This window comes from Panthera tigris, chromosome F2 (genome assembly GCF_018350195.1).
Source record: "Panthera tigris isolate Pti1 chromosome F2, P.tigris_Pti1_mat1.1, whole genome shotgun sequence".
Taxonomy (NCBI): Eukaryota; Metazoa; Chordata; class Mammalia; order Carnivora; family Felidae; genus Panthera; species Panthera tigris.
In genome coordinates, this window is record NC_056676.1 from 34,321,758 (window position 1) to 34,341,676 (window position 19,919).

Consider the following 19,919-nt stretch of genomic DNA (forward strand, 5'->3'; position numbering starts at 1 on the left):
AGATTTTACACAGAAAGCCTCACTAGTGTTTGTTACTTGTTGTTTTCTTGTGATTCAATACTACTCAAATTCCCTTCCTCATTTTCTTTTCGTGACATATTTAACATTCTGTTGTATAAAGTGGAAGAATTACACCAGGTTGTTGGTTCAAGTGGTAAAGATAATAATGGTGCAAATCTATTATGAAGATGATTGTTGGCTAAGTTCTACCTTGAGAGGTTCAATAGAAAAACAAGATTCTCAGTCTTGAGAACAGATCAATATTCGTAATCATATTATTTTCACATACAGGTTGGTTTTAAAACAAACCTTTAATAAAACAAGTAATCCAATATACAGATTTGTGAAGCTTTTCTCAGAGTAGCAGTCACTCTCTACAAGGAAAACATGTCCAGCATCAAATTACTTGTTACTCAGATTACATCTGAGTGGGCTAACAACGGAACAAAGAATTAAGCTCCCACAGTGGCTCTCCTCTACATAGACAGCAGAAAACCAACATCTGTTTCATTTCATTTTCTTCTTTATACCTCAAATATCCAAGTCTTTCCTCCTTTTTACCCCAGTGAACAATCCAGCTAAAATGCCAAATGTCCTACAATATGATACAAGTCTGAACTGTTTGTAGGAGGAAAAGGAGGTAGGGAAAGAAGCATATAATTGTAGCTAATAAGCTAATTTTCTGCAAAGGGTCCTTTTGACAATTACAGAATATTTAGATTTCTAACAGAAGAGGGCGTTCTTTCCTTATCTTCAGTTTTCATGAACAATATTCATAGAGCAGAAGACCATGAACATTTTGTTGGGAATAGTTTGTATTAGGGTTTTCTTGTTTTTTTCTAGGACACACTTTCCATACTAATTCAGTGTTCCTTTGATGTACTTTCAGTGGCTGGTTGTGACCTTTTTATCCCTAGCCATTTGAAATCGGGAATAGCAATTCTTGTCAAGAACTGTGTTTCATGCTTATGATGAAATTGGAACAATTTTTGGAATTTGGTGTTAATTAGGTTTTATTTCTTGCCAATAAATATGGATGACTTACATCATGTGAAAGTTCATTTTAGAAGTTCATTTACTCTGAGTAAAATGAGCCCATCTTTGGGCTGTCACCAAGCATAGCTTTTCTATTTTTGGTTTATAGTCTGAAAAAAATAATCCATTTGGTTTTAGACAGAGGACATACTGTACTGAAAAAAAATACGCCTTATTTTAAAGCAAGGGAGTTGAATTCCCTTTTCTTGATTAATCATTGAACTTAGGTGCCCAGAAATAATATGTCTTGCTTGTTCCTTTAATGCAAAGGAAGGATTTTGGCATAATTTAATTTTAGTGGAGGAACTGAAGGCAATGGATATTTGTGAAGAAATTTAATTAACAGCTTATATATCTTCAGATTGAAAAGCAAACTGAAATGATAAAAATGAAAAAGAATATTATTGCTGTGAGGGCTCAAATTTTCTATAGCATGTATCATTGCAGTAAGATCCTGCTGCTGGCCTATGTTAATATTATTTTTGTTAGCACTGAACTGACTGACCACTAGTTACAGCTTCACCTTGTGCATGTAAAGTCACCTGTACATATGAATTAGTCACTTTCTCAAAGGATGTTCATGAGACTTATTCCTAACTTCAAAGTGACTAATAGGAGCTAATTAGAACTCTTAAATGTTAAGAGGAGAGCACTGGTCTTGTGAAGCTTTTAAATCAAGTATATACTTCTTTTCCTTGTTGATCTCTGTTCTGTTGGACACTTTTAATAGAACTTTTAAAAATTATTTATTATTTTTTTGACAGAGAGGGAGAGAGAGAGAGTGCGAGCAGGGGAGGGGCAGAGAGAGAGGGAGACACAGAATTTGAAGCGGGCTCCAGGCTCTGAGCTGTCAGCACAGACCCCAATGCAGAGCTTGAACTCATGAGCCATGAGATCATGACCTGAGCCAAAGTCGGAGGTTTAACTGACTGAGCCACCCAGGCACCCCCTGTTGGACATTTTTAAAGCAAGACACCTGTTTTAGTTTACATGTAAAATTTTTTCAGGCAGATTTCCTTAATGATCTCAACAAGTATAGTGGGGGAATTTCTTGAGGATTTCTAGTATCTTACCTGCATCCTTGACACTCTAAAGTTAGGGGTAGATTCAACAGGCATGTATGTCACGTGAAAACTTCATCAGCAGTGTTTTTACCAGGAATGCCATTCAAATTCCACTAAGTTGTGCTGTTATAATAACCAATCTCTCAGTAATTTATAATAATAACAGTTTATTTCTTGCTCACTTTATATATCCCTTTACATGTGGCTAGTCTGCTCGGTATTTCTTCTCTTTCTGGGACTCAGAACCTTGACTGAGATGTTCTGCTCTCTTTGCAGAAGGAAAGAGCAAGATTGCTGGTGAAAATAGGCAGTGGTTCTTAAAATATCTACTTAGACATGAATGTCATGTCCATCTACATGCGTGGTCAAAGCTAGTCAAATGGCCCTGCCCCGTCTTCTACTATGCAACATCTCGGCAGGCCTGGGCGGTACTGCATCAACAAACACATTAGTATTTCTGCAGCAAAATGTAAAACACAAGCTGGAAATGAGTTTTTAGAACTATACAGTTTATCATACCATGCTTAATCTTTAAGTTACTGAATAAACCCTTGACTAGAATTAACATTAGGATTATAGCCATCTGAGTCCAGAGAATCTTTGGCCATCTATGCAAAAGTTTTTCCATTTTAATCAATAACTTTTACTTACGCCTTATCGTCAGTTGTATGATACAGCACCTTTTTCATTCTTTTTCATTAGAGTCTTAGTCCTAAAACAACAAAAATTAGGCAATATAACAGTCCTACTATAGATTAATGAATAATTTGGCTGAGATGAAAATAAATGCCTTTGGTTGGAGGAGGGAAGCATTTAGGTTTTTGCAATAGAGCATAACTAAGAAGTTTTGTAATATATGGCTGAAGAGAAACTCTTGAATATAGAATTTTTAACTATTTAAAGCAATATAGTGTGTGTGTATATATATATATATATATATATATACATATATATAATTATACATGTATATTAATTAAATTAACAGGTGTAGTGAACAATGAACAATTAAATTGTGCTTGACAATTTTTAATACTGCTTTTCTTGGCCTAGGAATCCAAGGCATTGTAGAGGCATATAGGGCCTGCCTTCCTCAGATAAAACTCTATGGACCAACTAATTTTTCTCCAATCATAAATCATGTGGCCAGGTTTGCTGCTGCAGCAACACAACAACAGACAGCTTCTGTAAGTATCATAGTGCCAGGGGACAGGGAGAATATGGGTTGGTAGTTGCCTTTGGTGCCGAGATCCATCAAGATACAAAGAGCATGAAATAATAAGATAGCTGTCCTTGGTTTCAGAGTAACATCTGTTATTTTTAAATTAGTGATCATTAAAAGCAGGACAACAAAAAAATAACCCTTGTACTCATGAGTCTTTTCTCTTCCATTTGAATTAATTTTCTTAGATAGGTTCTACTAAAAAGAAATGGCTAATACCTACCTTTTCAAAGGTAGACTTAACAAATTAAGGCTTGAGGAAATTTACTGTTTCAGTTAGTGATGAAAAATTACTTACTGTCCTAAAAGGGTCTGAATTAGACAACCATTATCTGTTGGATTTTGATACCAAATCTCTCTTAGTTTCATTATACCCAAAAGTAAGGCAGGGATAACTACCTCATACAACTGCTGAAAAGTGAAATAATATAATTCATATAAAGTGCACAGTGCCTGGGGCAGAGTGAACACTTAGCACGTGATTGCTCTGTTATAAAACTTATTTCCATTCTAGACTTAAATGATCCAAAAGATGGGGTAACAACTTTATGTAACATTTTACCATTCCCTAAAAATGTTTATCAGAGATGACAGTATTGAGAGAAAGATTCCTCCCCAAACCATATCCATTTTTCAAAAAGTGCACTTTAGTTTGATAAACAATTCTGCTTCTTTCATATTTGACCTTTTAGAAACAGAGTTGCCACTTACTCTCTTGATCGATACTTTAACATATTTAATACTTATGTTACATCAAAGTGTTTATTCCAACGCTCACTAAAAGTTTAATGTCTGACATTTAGATGTCTTGCTTCTGTATATTTATACCAACTGTATTTTGTGGTCTGTTGCATTTTTAATGAACCTGCAATTTTTGTATAAATAAATTTCCTTGTCATTAGAGAGTCTTAGAATATTTTATGTAGATGGTATCCTAGGTAGAGACTGGAAAGGAAAATGAATAAGAAAGAGACTGAAAGACTCATCAAGCTGGAGATGTTTTTAACTGTTGCTTTTATTGTTTGGGAGCTCAACCTGTGCTCAGTGGATATAATTTTCTTTTTTGGCAGCAATATTTTGTGCTCTTAATCATTACTGATGGTGTGATAACAGACCTTGATGAGACCAGACAAGCTATAGTTAATGCTGCCAAGCTTCCTATGTCCATCATCATTGTTGGAGTGGGAGGTGCTGACTTCAGTGCCATGGAGTTTCTGGATGGTGACGGTGGAAGTCTGCGGTCCCCATCAGGCGAGGTAGCCATCCGGGATATCGTCCAGTTTGTGCCTTTCAGACAGTTCCAGAATGTGAGTACCACTCCTCCTTATTCTTCATATACACTAAGGAGTTTGACCGCAGACCTTCACCAATCCATAACCAAGTGGTTGTTGTGGGAGTCTGGGGTTAGAGGATGTGTGGATTTTTGGTTTGAAGAGTGCTGATTAGATTCAGCAGTTTTGCTTCAAGTTGTGTACTTGTGTGTTTCTTGCAGTCTATATGATAAATTGTTATAAGTGGTGTTGCTGTGAATGTTTTAATTTTATCTTTACCTATGTATGTAACAACAGAAAAATTCTGTACAAGTATATGATGAATTTGTCAAACTGGAAGTTGACTTGATGAAAATCTCTCAGGACCCTGTTTTACCCAGTTTACTCCAATGGTAACGTCTTGTAAAACTGCAGCACAGAATCACAGCTGAGATATAGACGTTGATGTAAATAAGGCCCATCACCTGTGGGACCCCTCTTGTGGCCCTCTTAGAGCCACACCCACTTCCCTTGCACCTCCACCCTGCCTTAACCCCTGGCAACCACTAATCTGTTCTCCATTTCTATAATTTTGTCATTTCAAGAATGTTATAGAAATGTTGGGATTGGCTTTTTTTCACTCAGCATAGTGTTATGCATTGTTGTTGCTTGTGTTTATTTTGATTGCTGAGGTGTATTCCATGGAATGTATTCCATTCCATGAGGCGTATTCCATGGTATAGGTATACTTATACCTATTCCATGAGGTATAGGTATAGGTATAGGTATACTGGTTTATTTAACCATTCACTCATTGAAGGACATCTTTAATTGTTTCCAGATTTTGTCTATTATATGCCAACATGCTATAAACATTCATGTACAGGTGTTTGTGTGAACATGAGTTTTTATTTCTCTGGGATAAATACCCAGAAGTGCAGTTGCTGGGTCGTATGATTACTGCATGTTTAATTATGAAAGAAACTATGCTCTTTTACATTCCCACCAGCCAGTGTGTCAGTGTAGGGGGAGGTGATTAAAAGCAGTAATGTTAGGGATCCTTGTGGTGATGAAACTGTTGTGTATCTTTTTTTTTGTTGTTTTTTTGTTTTTAGAGAGAGAGGGTGCAAGTGAACGAGGGGCGAGAGAGAAGGAGAGAGAGAATACTACCGGGGGAGGGGGGAGAGAGAGAGAGAGAGAAAGAAAGATGGAGAGAAGTGGGATTCACCCGAAGCTGGACAGGAGCTCACCCCAAGCAGGGCTCGATTTCACCAGATGTAGGATTTGAACTCACGATCCATGAGATCATGACCTGAGCCCCCGAGGCACCCAAAACCATTGTGTATCTCTATTGTGGTTATGGTTATACAGATCTACCCAGATGATAAAATTACACAGAATAATGCAAACACACATGCAAATGAACACATGTAAAATAAAACTGGTAAAATCTGAGTAAGGTCTGTGAAATGTACCATTACTAGTTTCCTGGTTTTGATATTGCACTATAGTTATATAAGATATTGCCTTTGGAAGAAACTGGGTGAAGACTCTCTGTATTATTTTTGCAACTTCCTATGAATCTGTATTTCAAAATATAAAGTTAAAAAAAATTAACACTAAGTAAATGAAAGACCCACATTTAAAAGCTAAGGAACAAAAAAAATTGTCAAATGCCAAAATGTTGGCACCAAAAAAGGACTTGATAAATGTTAGTGGGGGTAATAAAACACTCTTAAGTAACATTAGTTACTTAGCTTATTCCATGCTTCATAGACCATTCCTAAGACAAGATACAGGCCTAGGAATTGGGAATTACTGTTTCTTACTGACTGGTGAGGTATTCCTAGTCTGTTATCAAAATGCCAGTACAAATTTGGTTACTAATAAAGTCACTTTGATTTTGTTTTTCGTAAGGCTCCAAAAGAAGCGCTTGCTCAGTGTGTCTTGGCAGAGATCCCCCAGCAGGTGGTGGGCTACTTCAACACATACAAACTCCTTCCTCCCAAGAACCCAGCTAAGAAATGAGAGGAGCCATGGCCGCAGGAGCAGAATTCTTTTGTGCTGTATGGAGCAATGGATTCCTCTCCCACCCCAAATCATGAATCTGTTATTTTACATGCTTTTCATCCCTAGCATTTATGATGTAAACCTAGTTCTCTACGGATTCTATCTATTTAAAGCATTCTTTTTATACTTTTTTTGGAGGAAAGTGCTAAGTTAATCTCTGCTCAATCAGTGCTGTGATTGCTAGTGACTTGCAGTGACACTATCAGGATTAGAAACTCGCGTGAGAAGAGCTGATTTGGTGGTTGTGGTTGTTTATTTACATATTGTGAAAATGCTGTTTTTTGAATGTTTGCCCCTAGAGAGAATGGAAAATTGCTAGGATGTGATTTACAGGTTGCTATACTTTGTTCTAGGCAATATATGTTTTATAAACCAATGTCCATACCTGATGACAAGAACTTCTTAAATTACATGATATTGAATTTGTTCCTATAACTGTATTCAATGCTTTTCCATGGGATAAAACTTCATTCACTTTTGCCTCAAAATTGCTGCACTTTAGACATTGCAGTTTACAAAACAGTATGCATTCGCTTAGGACTTCATAAATAATACTGAATCATTCGAAGGGAAGGTACATATTCAATTCTTAAAATGTACAATCAGTAGGTAAAAGGAACCTCATGTAAGTAAGCCATTTTTATTTGCCCTTCTGGATCTTTTATTTCTATTGTGGAATACTGTAAACATGGTCAGATTCGACCTTTTCATTTACTATGTGGGACATTCAGGATTCTGTATCTGCATAGATGATAGTTTATCCTAGATTCAACATTATTAGAGTATTTTAATTGGAATTTTCTAAAATGGTTAGGACTGCTTTGTCCACGGAAGCTATGAGGACCAAACATATAAGAGGAAATTCAGAATTCCATTCCCTTTTAACTAATGAAATACTTTAGTTATTAAAAAAAGACAATTTTTATATTTTCCTTGCTAAGATCTCATACATTGATTTGTACATTTGTACAGATTCATTTAGACATTTGCTCCATTTTTTTAGTAACATTTTAGTCTGATTTTTAAACTCATGATAGTGGTCATGTATTAATCAAAATCAAATTTTGCATTTTAATAACGTGTTATTTCCTAAGTCCAGAATGTATGTATTCAGCATAAAACCTGTTGTAACTTAAAAAAAAAATTTCCCACTGCTGCTGCATTAGGATAGGGTGGACTTTACGTGCTTTTTTTTTTTTTAGAGTAGAATTATTTTTTTCTCTGTTTTTTACCCTTTAGAACATATTCAGACATTTTCAGAATAGATTCAGTAACATTTTATTAAAGGACCTGTGTGCCAAGTACTATGCATATTCATATGTTGGCCAATCATCTCTAACAATTTAATGTTAAAAATTGTGTGTTTATCATATGTCCTTAAGTGGATGCACCCGGTGCCTTGCTGACATGCCTTTCCTTACTGAAACTTGCATCGCAGCTCATATCTCTCGCTCTCTGAAATGTCGAAGGGAGATGAGCTCTCAGCCATGAAGAACTTTGGCTTCTCAGAAGTCGCATGTTGTCAAGGTCAGGCTAAGAGGAGACCTGCTTGTGCTTGTGGTTGCCTAACTCACGCGAGCAGTTCCTGCCTTCCCACTTAGCTAGCTAGTGTCTGCATACGTGCTGTTAACTTGAAGGTGCCTAACTAATAGGCTGTTACTCTATGGCATATCTCAGTTGACAAATCATTTTAGCATTAGTTAAGTGAGAAAAAAACTGATAATTCTTCCAGTAGTTTGGAGCCTTTGTTGTCTCAGATGTCCTGATTTCAGTTCTCTTTGTGTGCTTGGAAACAGCATATATATATTGCTGTGGTTTTCAGGATTTTTTTTTTTTGAAGCCTTAAAAAAAAATGATATACACACATCCTCAGTGTATGGTGAAACAGATAGAAGTGGAGCTTCTCTACGCTGGAGCAGGGTCCAGAGTCCCTCTCACTGGTCCTCCTCCTACCTCCCCTTAACCAGCTGCTGGCAGCCCTGAGTCACCAGCACTGGGCACCTGGGAACCACTGGTCGTGAGCATTCATTGTTTTCATTAGCCGAATACTGGTACTTCTGTCACCACTGTCTGATTTGGTCTTCATAATTTTATATGCTGGTTTTAACCAGAATCATTCCAATTTTTAAATTACTTTTTAAAAATTCATTCTTGATCAGGTTCATCAGTAGATGCTATTATTCATAGGAACTATGATTCCAGCAAATGAGGATAATTGATGCCTTTTTGCAGTTCTGAATAAAAGCATTTACAGTTTCTAAATTATCATTTGGTAAAATTCTTACTATTTCACCATTTCACCTCATCACATACTGATTCAATATTGTTTTGTATAAAAATAGTCCTTTTCCCTATTGTGCCACCATGCACTGCACTGTCACCAGTTCTTAAAATGCATTAAAAAAAAATAACCAAGTTGACTTTCCCATCTCATATGATCATCTGTCTTACAAACACGTATTGGGGTGACAGTGCCCTGGGCAAACGTAATATTTCTCACTATGCCTGCACTGAGAAAATAATATATACCAATTAGCATGGTTATGTCACCTTGTGCTTTGAATTGAAATTTTTAAGATCATAAAATTTCAAAGTCAGATCAGGGATTTACAACTGTTCATTTTGGTAGTGCCTTAGGCACCCTTTCCAGAAAAAGTTCTGTGCCCCATTGCTGTTTATGCTTTATTTGACATATTTTGCCTTTTTCATTTTATAAATTTCCAGGAAAACCATCTTCAATAAATTTCTTCTAGTCTCTTTCTGTGTGCAGTTGATAGTCATGGGAGTGACACATAAGGGAAGCCAGAGGTTTGGTTATGATTGGCAAGAGACTATCTTGTGCTTTAATGATGTTGTACTTGATAATAAGTGTATAAGTTACTAATGTATGAATTCATGTTAAATATATCTTCCATTTGAATTCCCTTTGGATAAAGTTATTTCTTGATGTGATTCAATAATAGTGCCTTGTTTTCATTTATTCTTTCTCTAAATTGTTATCAAAACCAGTAGAAAAATTAGAAATAAAGCGAATATAGTATTTAGGGTGGCCTGTATTCATGTATTGCTGCACTGAGCAGTTTGGGGCTTTTTATTATTTTATAGGAGTTATTCATTTAAAATATAATGAATGTATTGAAGATACATTTCTGGGTGCAAGGGATAGGTTCTCAGCTTATAGCTGGATGGCCTAAACAATATGGTGCTCACATTGAATCAGTTGTGTTAAGCAGGGCAGTATACCCACCTTACTTTTTTCTTTTTTGTTTTTTGTTTTAATTGCTTCTGTTATGTTGCAGTCATCGGGCAGGGCCTTGGGGATACCGTGGTGACCTAGGGGCTGCAGCTGCTGCCTTCATAGAAATAATAGACTGGGGGAGAGAGAAAACATTAAATGAGTAATTACAGAAACATGAGATCAGTGTATGATGTAACATATTGTAGCAGGAGACTTGACCCGTCCATCTGGCAAAGAGCAGTTCCCTGAGGATGTGCCGTTTAAGCTAAGACCAGCTAACGTTAGCTGGGTGAAGAGGGTTAAAAGCATTTATATGGGGTTAGGTCAACAGCAAGTTTAGACTTTTAGGAATGGAAAGAACTTAAGGTGTGCTGAAATATAAAATGTGGGTGGGAAAGTGGTAGGAGGGAGGAGAGATAAAATGGAGTGGTTGGTGTTGTTTACATCCTGCGAGACCTCAGGGGCATGCAAGAGAGTTCGGGCTTAGACTAAAGTTACTGGGATGCCACTGAATCAACTTACACAAAAGAATGATGTGATCAGGCTCATGTTTTTGAAAAACTGGAGGGCTTCAGATTTTAGGTTAGATGATGGATGCCTATTGCCAATGGCTTTGCCTTCCTGAGGTCCTTGAGGAGGGAGTCAGTGGTAGTTACCTTCTGGTAGAAACTCAGCTGTCTGGTCACTTACTAAGTGCTTGATTTTAGGTTAGTTTCTGAATTCTGTGCTTTTCCTGCCACAACCCTGACTCCACATCAAATCATCTGTTAGGCCCATATCTTATCAATTCCATAGTGGTCCAGAGGCTGGCTCACGCCTGATGGCAACACAGATCCCCAGGATTGTCAAATCCTTGCTTGTAGCAAGACCATGACCTTTGTCACTTGTCACCAAGCATGGCCATATTCGGCCACATTCCCCAGAAAACTCACAGCAAGTTGCAGTGTCCTTGGAGAATTTTATTCTGGCTTGGCTATTGATTCTCTCCTCCCCAAGAAGACGTGATGAGTGAGACAAATATTATCAGCAGAATTTTTACTTCTTACAATAGAAAGGGAGGCCATGATATCTTTGGCCTTTTCACAAGCAGATTCAACATACCAGGTTTTCTAATAGCACCTGGTCTTCTAGGACCAGACTCAGAAGAATATCAGGAATTGGGGAGCTCAAGAGAGTTCTCAGAAAGACGACTGAAGAGGAAATAATTTCTCTTTTTCAACCAGTTATTCTATCCAGTAAGAGGTATTCACTTTGAGCATATATTTATTGAGTAGCTTAGTACTGGCAATCAACAGGCAATGTCAAAATGAGTAAAATTTCTTCAAAGAGCTTATAATCTAATATGGAAAAGAAGATAGTATATGATGCTAAAATAAAAAAATAAAGTGAATGAAATAATAAAAAAAAGAATTAGTAAGCCCTTCGTGCTTAAGTAAGACTATCCCTTCTTACGCCTTCAGGCATCTGTAGTCACGAGTACAGAAGGAACCCGTGAACACTGCTGGCAAGATGTTCCTTTCTCCCCTCTTTCCAGGACTCCTTTCTCCCCACCACTGTCCTAAGATTGTCAGGACTGATCCTGCCAGTTCTCACAAGAAGTTCAGATCATGAACTTCCTCATTCGAACCCACCTCTGGCTCTGTACAATCCATATCCTGACCACACCCCATTTCTCTGCCACTGCCTAAACCCTTCCACTCCGCCCTTAGGAACTGGGTCATTCATTAGCGTAATCCCTTATATCAGTACTTTTTTTGAACAATCCCTTCCTCTGTAGTTGTTTTCTCTCTAGTTGTTTTCTCTTCCTGATCTACCATTGGGATTGGAGGATGGGTTAAGTGTCCTTGGTCCTCCCTTCTACCTTAGATAACCTTTGTCTCCTCTTTAAAACCTTTGGCTTTGGATCTCTTTGAATCTCTTATCATTAGATTATACCACTTTCTATTCCTCTTTGTAATAATCTTGTTCTCGACCTTACCTCAGCCCTCACTCTTAAGGTCATTTGCTGGACCTTCTTACTACCCATAGCAAACCCTTTCCTAATCTCAAGGATCCCATTTTCCAATAACAACCCACTTTATAGCTCATTTTCTCTAGTACCACAACTTCAACAAATTATTCTCCATCACTACCTTCAAGTTACTAATCCTGCCAACTCTTCAAAGACTGCTGCTCCTTCTCTAGAATTCTTTTCTACTGATCTTTGCCTTGGCCACTCTGCTCCAACCATATGGGCTTTCTCACTCTTACGTGAATGTGCCTGGCATACACCTGGCTGTTGCGCCTTCTTGAAGAACTCTCTCCCTCTTCCTGAAGAACAAAGCACTTGTGAGCTTTGTTCCATTGCCTCCTTCAGGTCTTCTTTCAAGTATCACCCAGTGAGGTATATGCTGATCACTCTGTTTAAAATTGTACCTGTTTGAAACCCATGGGGGAGGGGAAGGGAAAAAAAAAGAGGTTAGAGTGGGAGAGAGCCAAAGCATAAGAGACTCTTAAAAACTGAGAACAAACTGAAGGTTGTTGGGGGGTGGGAGGGAAGGGAGGGTGGGTGATGGATATTGAGGAGGGCACCTTTTGGGATGAGCACTGGGTGTTGTATGGAAACCAATTTGACAATGAATTTCATATATTGGGAAAAAAAATTGTACCTGTTTCCCCAGTACCGTCTATCCTTCTTCCCTGCTTAAGTTTTAGTTACCTTGTTTCCTGTCCCCTTTACTCACTGTCATATCTTTTCCAAGAAATCAGGGGTTTTTGTTTATTATGATTTTATCCATTGCTTTATCCTGAGCCCAGATGAGAGCTTGGCATTTAGTAGGTGCTCCCTAATAGACATGGGAAAAAACTGAATGAATAAGATATGTGCTAGAGCATATGTAAGGGAAGAAATTAGTTTATATGAGAAAATGTTGAAGTTTAGAGTGGGGAGCAGTCAGAACACTGGGGAGATATTGGAGAGCTTCACAGGTGGTTTAGTATTTCATCTGAGATTTGCAGGTTAAAGTTTTATAATGTAGAGAAAGCAGCAGAGCCTGCAGATATAGAAATTGACACTGTCTATGGATTGAAGTCAGAAAGTAGGGTGGGTTGGGAACATTGTTGGTACAGGGAGAGGAATATGTGTTTGTAATAATCCTTGCATTTCATAACCGCTTCTCTTTACTCACTTTTACAAATGGGAATTCAAAATTCCAACTCTGTATTCACATTCTTATTTTAGTGAAATCTGTGGCTAGTCCCCTTCTGAAGTACAGGCTAAGTATGAAAATTTCCTCTCAGATTTGGAATATAAATATGGTCCTTTCATGGCAGACTTTATTATCATTTTGCCCCATGACATTTTGGGAAATATATTTGTTTATCTGAAAAAGTCCTTCTTCAGGTGGATGCTACTTTTATCAAGTTAGTCTATAATCTTCATGTTTGAAAAACAATGTGGTATCTTTGTCCTTGGATTCTGTGGTGTGATCCTGGACAAAGGATTTGGTTTTAGTGTTGTATAATGGGGCCTTGGAGTAATAATCTCTAAATTCCCTTTTAAGTCTAAGATTCTGGCATAAACAACAGAGCTTGATTTATTTAAAGCTGGATTCAAGAAACTGCATCACAAGCCTGCTTAATAACCCTTAGCATGCACTGTGTGATGAATTTCATATTAGTTAGAGTTTCCAGCAGATAGGGTCCTCGTAAATTTGTAGCAAAGTCATTGTGTGCAGTTGGCAGAGATTACTAGGGCTGCAAAGGGACAGTAAGAAGGGCTGTGACCTTTCAGGTAGGCTTCCCTTTCCTCATCTGAAGGAGTTATTGTCTAGAAATGTCAGGTTGTATTGCTTAATGATGCACATTTATTTGACCTTTGCACTGTCATTTCTAGTCACAAAAGTTATAGTAGGAGAAATACAGCCAGTCATAAAAACTCATGGAGGAAAACATCAAATTTTACTACAGTGTATGGATAAGGTACTTAAAATGTGAATTTCAAGTATCTTTGCTTTGATTAGATACAATGAATTCCAGAACAGCACGATGATTAATATCTTCCAAAGATTTATAAAATTCCTTATAGGAAGGTAAAAGCATTATTATAAGTATAGAATAGGCCAGAATTACAGAAAGTACAGATTCTTTCTTCTCTTGTTGGTGTTCTATGTAGCAGTTTATCATCTAATGCATAACTGAAATGAAACAGTTCTTTATATATTATTTTAGGGTTTTTTATTAGCAGTGTTTCACCAAAGATGGTTTCTAGAATATGGGGAAGGGGCAAATTACTCCTTTCCTTCTAATACAACATTTGTTATAGTTGTATACTTTAACAGTAATTTCAAGTTCTCTCTGTCTCTCTTTCTCTGTCTTTTAAGTAGACTCCATACCCAACATGAAGCTTGAATTTATGACCCTGAGATTAAGAGTCACATGCTGTACCATATGAGCCAGCCAGGCACACCAAAGTTCTTTCTCTTAGATAAATAAAGGTTTTGTTTATTTCTGACATGGTCTGTGTGTAGGATTGCCAGATTTAGCGAACAGAAATACAGGCATCAAATTAAATTTGAATTTCATACAAATAATAAATAAAATTTTAGTATAGATAGGTCCTAAATATGGCATGGGACATACCTATACTAAAATATTACTCATTGATTGAATGTCCTGTATTTTATCTGGCAATATCCTGTCTGGGTGATTGCAAAAATGGCCATACTCCTTCCCCTCTCTGTACCTACCTCTTTTGCAAGGTTACTTTGCAGTCCTCCCAAGAGGTACACTTTTCTATTTTTTTCTATTTTTCTCAGATTTTATTTCTCTGCCCTTTTCACCTAGTCTGGTCTTGTGACTTAGCTAATAGAGTGTAGGAGAAGTGCCAATTCTAAGCCTAGACCTCAAGAACTGTGCTCACTTCTGCCTTCTTTCTCTTGGAACTCTGTGCAGCCTCCAAGTCCAGACTGGACTTTTGGAGGATAGGAGACTACATGGATGACAAAAGCCAGTCCGTCTGAGACTTCTAGAACAGCAGCCTCCAGCCAATTCAGTAGATGACTATAGAGCATGGACTAGCCCAGCTAAGACCAGAAGAACCCACTGGTTGAACCCAGCCCAAATTGGCAACCTACATGATTATTATTTTAGGTCACTTAGTTTTAGTTAGCAAAAGCAAGTTGATATAGTCTAACAATTTAAAGCAAAGCTGGGCATTTTTCTTTTTTTTTTTTTCAATATATGAAATTTATTGTCAAATTGGTTTCCATACAACACCCAGTGCTCATCCCAAAAGGTGCCCTCCTCAATACCCATCACCCACCCTCCCCTCCCTCCCACCCCCCATCAACCCTGAATTTGTTCTCAGTTTTTAACAGTCTCATATGCTTTGGCTCTCTCCCACTATAACCTCTTTTTTTTTTTTTTTTCCTTCCCCTCCCCCATGGGTTTCTGTTAAGTTTCTCAGGATCCACATAAGAGTGAAAACATATGGTATCTGTCTTTCTCTGTATGGCTTATTTCACTTAGCATCACACTCTCCAGTTCCATCCACGTTGCTACAAAAGGCCATATTTCATTCTTTCTCATTGCCACATAGTATTCCATTGTGTATATAAACCACAATTTCTTTATCCATTCGTCAGTTGATGGACATTTAGGCTCTTTCCATAATTTGGCTATTGTTGAGAGTGCTGCTATAAACATTGGGGTACAAGTGAGCTGGGCATTTTTCAAGACTAGTCAACAGCTTACAGATTGTGCAAAGTTTTGAGGACCACAGATGAAAGTAATATAACAGGTAATTTGTGTAATCAGCTTTGAGCAAATAATACTTGAATATGGCTTCAGGGAACCAGAGGAAACTGCTTCTTGAATAAACACTTGGGCCCATAGAAAAAAATGTACTTGTATAGAGATGTTGCTTTACTTCTATAACAATGTAATGTTTATAAAGTGTAGAATTTCTGCTGAGTGACTCCTTTCTTTCTTCTTCTTTCTCTGGGAATCTTTTCAGGATACATCCCTTTTAACCAGTCCACTCTGCACTATGTCTTTGGCAGTTGACAGATCAGACCCACATGAGACTCAGTGAAGAATTTTCATGTATCTATGCACCATCAATTAGCCAGTTAGTCAATAGACTATTTGTTGACTAGTCAAATGACTAATTAACATGATTCTATCAGGGATCCAGAGAAGAGAGATATGTGGGTTAGTAGTGGTAGGGGAAGAAAGAAAAAGTCATAGGGGAAAACTCAGTCCTTATCTCTGGAGATCCTTGGATGTCTGGGTTTTCACTTTTGGCTAAGATAAAGGTGGTGGGATCTACAAAGTGGTATTTCAAGTGCTAAACTCTGGTGACTCACTGGTGTAGTTAGTCTTTGCTAAAGGTTTTCTAGTGGCCTGATTAGTTAGTCTGCCTTCATTATGCAGCTAGAAGGGTTTATGACCCTGACTGTGAAATACAGTTTTGAGCTCTCTTGTAACCTAGATTCTTTGCATAGATATTGATGTTCAATCCTGAAACAGAAAGAGGCCAGATCCTTGTGTGACTAAGGATGCTGGGAGTTTGTTTATAGGATGTCAACCAGACCTCTCAATGCTTGCCTGGGTGGGCTCTTTCTCTTGCTGCATCGTATCCCTTGCCTTTAAATAAAAACAGTGAGTATGAGTGTGAATATGAATATGAATATGAATATGTGAGTATGAATAGGCTCTCTGGAATGTGGTGATTCCTTTCCAATAGCCTATTAGTATTTTTGGCCTATCTGAAACCTCAGCACAGGGGGAAATTTGCCTCAACTTCTTGTTTTTTGGGGGGTGGGAGGTATGTTTATGTATGATAATTGTTTCTTGTTCACTCACCTATTATTAAGAAAAATACCTTGTTTTAAAATAATTGGTTTCTAACTTTTCATATTAAATAAGTCACCCTATGGTGGGGCACATAAAATTAAAAAGTATTTATTGTTTGTAATTCAACATTTGAATTTTTATTGGGGGACATTCAAATGCCCTCGTGTGTGTTCAGAAAATAGTAGCAGGGCATCTGTTTTGTGTTCTTAATGATGTTTGGTTTAAGCTAATGCTGGATTTAGTTTGCATTTGTTGGAGAGCATACTGTTTAGGAGAGGGGATGGGTGGGGTAGAGAGGTCCTCCAGGGAAGGATGTCAATGCTAACCCACATCATGGCAAGTGGAAACTGGGCTGTGTTACGAATGCAGATAGCTTGAGGGAGACAGCATGCCCTTGGAGAGATCAAGGATGAGGTTGAGTGGTTGTTCTGCACCAATAGCATTTGGAAGATTTTGTCAATAGCAGTGAGACTTAATGTGACTTGAAATTGAGTATAGAAAAATGAAGAATAAACCCTGATATCTTGGGGGGATCTGGATGCGAAAAAAAACCTGAATGAGCACTTCCTGGGAATTTATAAATCCTCTGCTGAGACAAGTGAAAAGAATATAGAAGACCTAAAGGTCCAGATCCAGACAGACAGATCCTCTGTCTCCCACCTCTGCTCCTCCCCCCACTTGTTTTCTGTCTCTTCAAAAATAAATAAACATTAATTTTTTTTTTAAAGAAACAGTACAAAAAGCAGCCCACATGGATACAGCATAGAAGCAGCAAGATAAAATATGTCTGGGGCATGCAGGAAGGAGAGTTATTTACTCATCTCAAAGCATGCCCCAAAGAGACAGAGATCACAGGGAGACAGACAGCAGGCACAATTCCCTCCCTCACCCCCTAATATAAACACACAGCCACCTGCAGGAATCAGCACAGTGCCAATATTTGTTACTGAACTTGCTTACACCAAGCCCTGAATCCCAATCATGTTTACCTCATTCCCTGTATTGCTGGTCCACTCCCCCAGAAGATGGACACAAACCCTGCCACACCATGTCTCTGACCTATGCATTTTGTGGGGTCTTGGTTCAGGTGACAGTGGCAGCAGGCCTCATTTTCCAAGCAGACCAGTGGGTACCTTGTTAATATGTGCCCCACTCCAGCCGGAACCAAACACTGCCCACAATGGGCAAAGAGAACCTCTGAAGACAACTGGACTGAAGGAAAAAGTGGCCAGTATACAACAAAAGAGCCTAGGCAACACACATAGGAGACGTACCCTGAAGTATCAGGCCCTGGGGAACAAGAAACACTGCACTACAGGACATTTAGGACCTCTTTTTCATAAGGCCATTACCTTCAAGAGCAGGAGATGTAGTTGACTTTCCTAACACAGAGAAACAGACACAGAAAGTTAGACAAAATGAGGAGACAGAGGAATATGTCCCAAGTGAAAGAACAGGGCAAAACCACAACAAGAGACCTAAGTGAAACTGATATAAGTAATATACTTGATAGAGAAAGTAACAATCATCATGATACTCACAGGACTTGAGAAAAGAGTGGAGCACATCAGTGAGACTGTAACAAAGAGATAAAAAAGAACAAATCAGGGATGAAGAACACAATAAGTGAAATTAAAAATACACTTGAAGGAATAACTAGCAGGCTAGACGAGGCAGAGGAATGAATTAATGACCTGGAAGACACAGTGATGGGAAGCAATGAAGTTGAGCAAGTGAGAAAAAATTATGCAAATTAAGAGTAGACTTAGGGAACTCAGTGACTCCATCAAGCACAATAACATTTGCATTATAGGGATCCCAGAAGAAGAAGAGAGAATAAAGGGTGCATAAAATTTATTTGAAGAAATAATAGTTGAAAACTTGCCTATTCCCTATTCTGAAGAAGAAAACAGATATCCAGATCCAGGAGGCACAGAGATGTCCCCACAAACTCAACTTAAGGAGGTCCACACTAAGACACAAAAAATTAACAAGTAGTGATAAAGAAAAAATTAAAGTAGCAAGAGAAAAGGAAGACAGTTACATATAAGGGAAACCCCCTAAGGCTATCAGGGGATTTTTCAGCAGAAATTTTGCAGGCCAGAAGGGAGTGGCATGATATATTCAAAGTGCTGAGAGGAAAAAAAAATCTGCAGCCAAGAATACTCTATCCATCAAGACTATCATTCAGAATAGAAGTAGAGATAAAGGGCTTCTCAGACAAACACTGAAGGAATTCATGACCACTAAGCCAGCCCTACAACATGAGGGAAAGAGGAGTAAAGAATAGGTTCACACTTGAGTGATTATCAACTTCATATAGACTGCTATATGCTGAAGATGTTATACACAAACATAGTGGTAATCACAGATCAAAAGCCAGTAACTGCCATGTTAAAAAATAAAAAGTATAAAGTATATGTAAAATATATCACTAAAGAAAGCCAGCAAACCATAAAAGAGAGGAAGAGAAGAAAGGATCAGAGAAAAATTACAAAAAACAACCACAAAACAAGTATCAAAAGGGAAATAAATACATAGCTATTAATAATTACTTTGAATGTAAAGGCCTGGATGCTCCAATTGAAAGACATAGGGTGACAGAGGGGAAACAAAACAAAACAAAAAACAGACCCATCTACATGCTGCCTAGAAGGGATTCATTTCAGACCTAAAGACAAATGCAGATTGAAAGTGAGGGGATGGGGGGGCGGCTGGGTGGGCTCAGTCAGTTAAACATCCAACTCTTGGGTTTCCACTCAGGTCATGATCTCACAGTTCATGAGATTGAACCCTGCATCAGGCTCTGTGCTGACAATGCAGAGCTACCTTGGGATTCTCTTTTCTTCTCTCTCTGTCCCTCCCCTGCTCACATGCATGCACACACTCTCTCTAAAAATAAATAAGTAAACATTAAAAAAAAAAAAGAAAGAAAAAAAAGTGAAGGAATGGAGAAACACTAATAATGAAAATGGATGTCAAAAGAAAGCTAGGGTAGCAATACTTATGTTGGACAAAATAGAGCTTAAAACAAAGACTATGATAAGAGATTAAAAAAGGACACTATATAATACTAAAGGAGATAATCCAACAATAAGAAAATAACAACAATTGTAAATATTTGTGCACTAAAAATGGGAGCATCCAAATACATAAAACAGTTAATAACAAATCCAAAGGAACTAATCAATAGTAATACAATAATA

General features: G+C 37.8%; 1 protein-coding gene across 4 annotated transcripts in view; it reads left to right on the forward strand.

Moving 5' to 3' along the window:
• Positions 1-9,586, forward strand: part of CPNE3 (copine 3) — a 55,352-nt gene extending 45,766 nt beyond the window's left edge. For all 4 annotated transcript variants that reach the window (XM_042973021.1, XM_042973018.1, XM_042973020.1 and 1 more), the window contains 3 exons: positions 3,150-3,283; positions 4,389-4,625; positions 6,486-9,586. In XM_042973021.1, the coding sequence (XP_042828955.1) occupies positions 3,150-3,283; positions 4,389-4,625; positions 6,486-6,596 (482 nt within the window). In that variant the 3' untranslated portion in view covers positions 6,597-9,586. The remainder of the gene's footprint in view (positions 1-3,149; positions 3,284-4,388; positions 4,626-6,485) is intronic.
• The last annotated feature ends 10,333 nt before the right edge of the window (positions 9,587-19,919 follow it).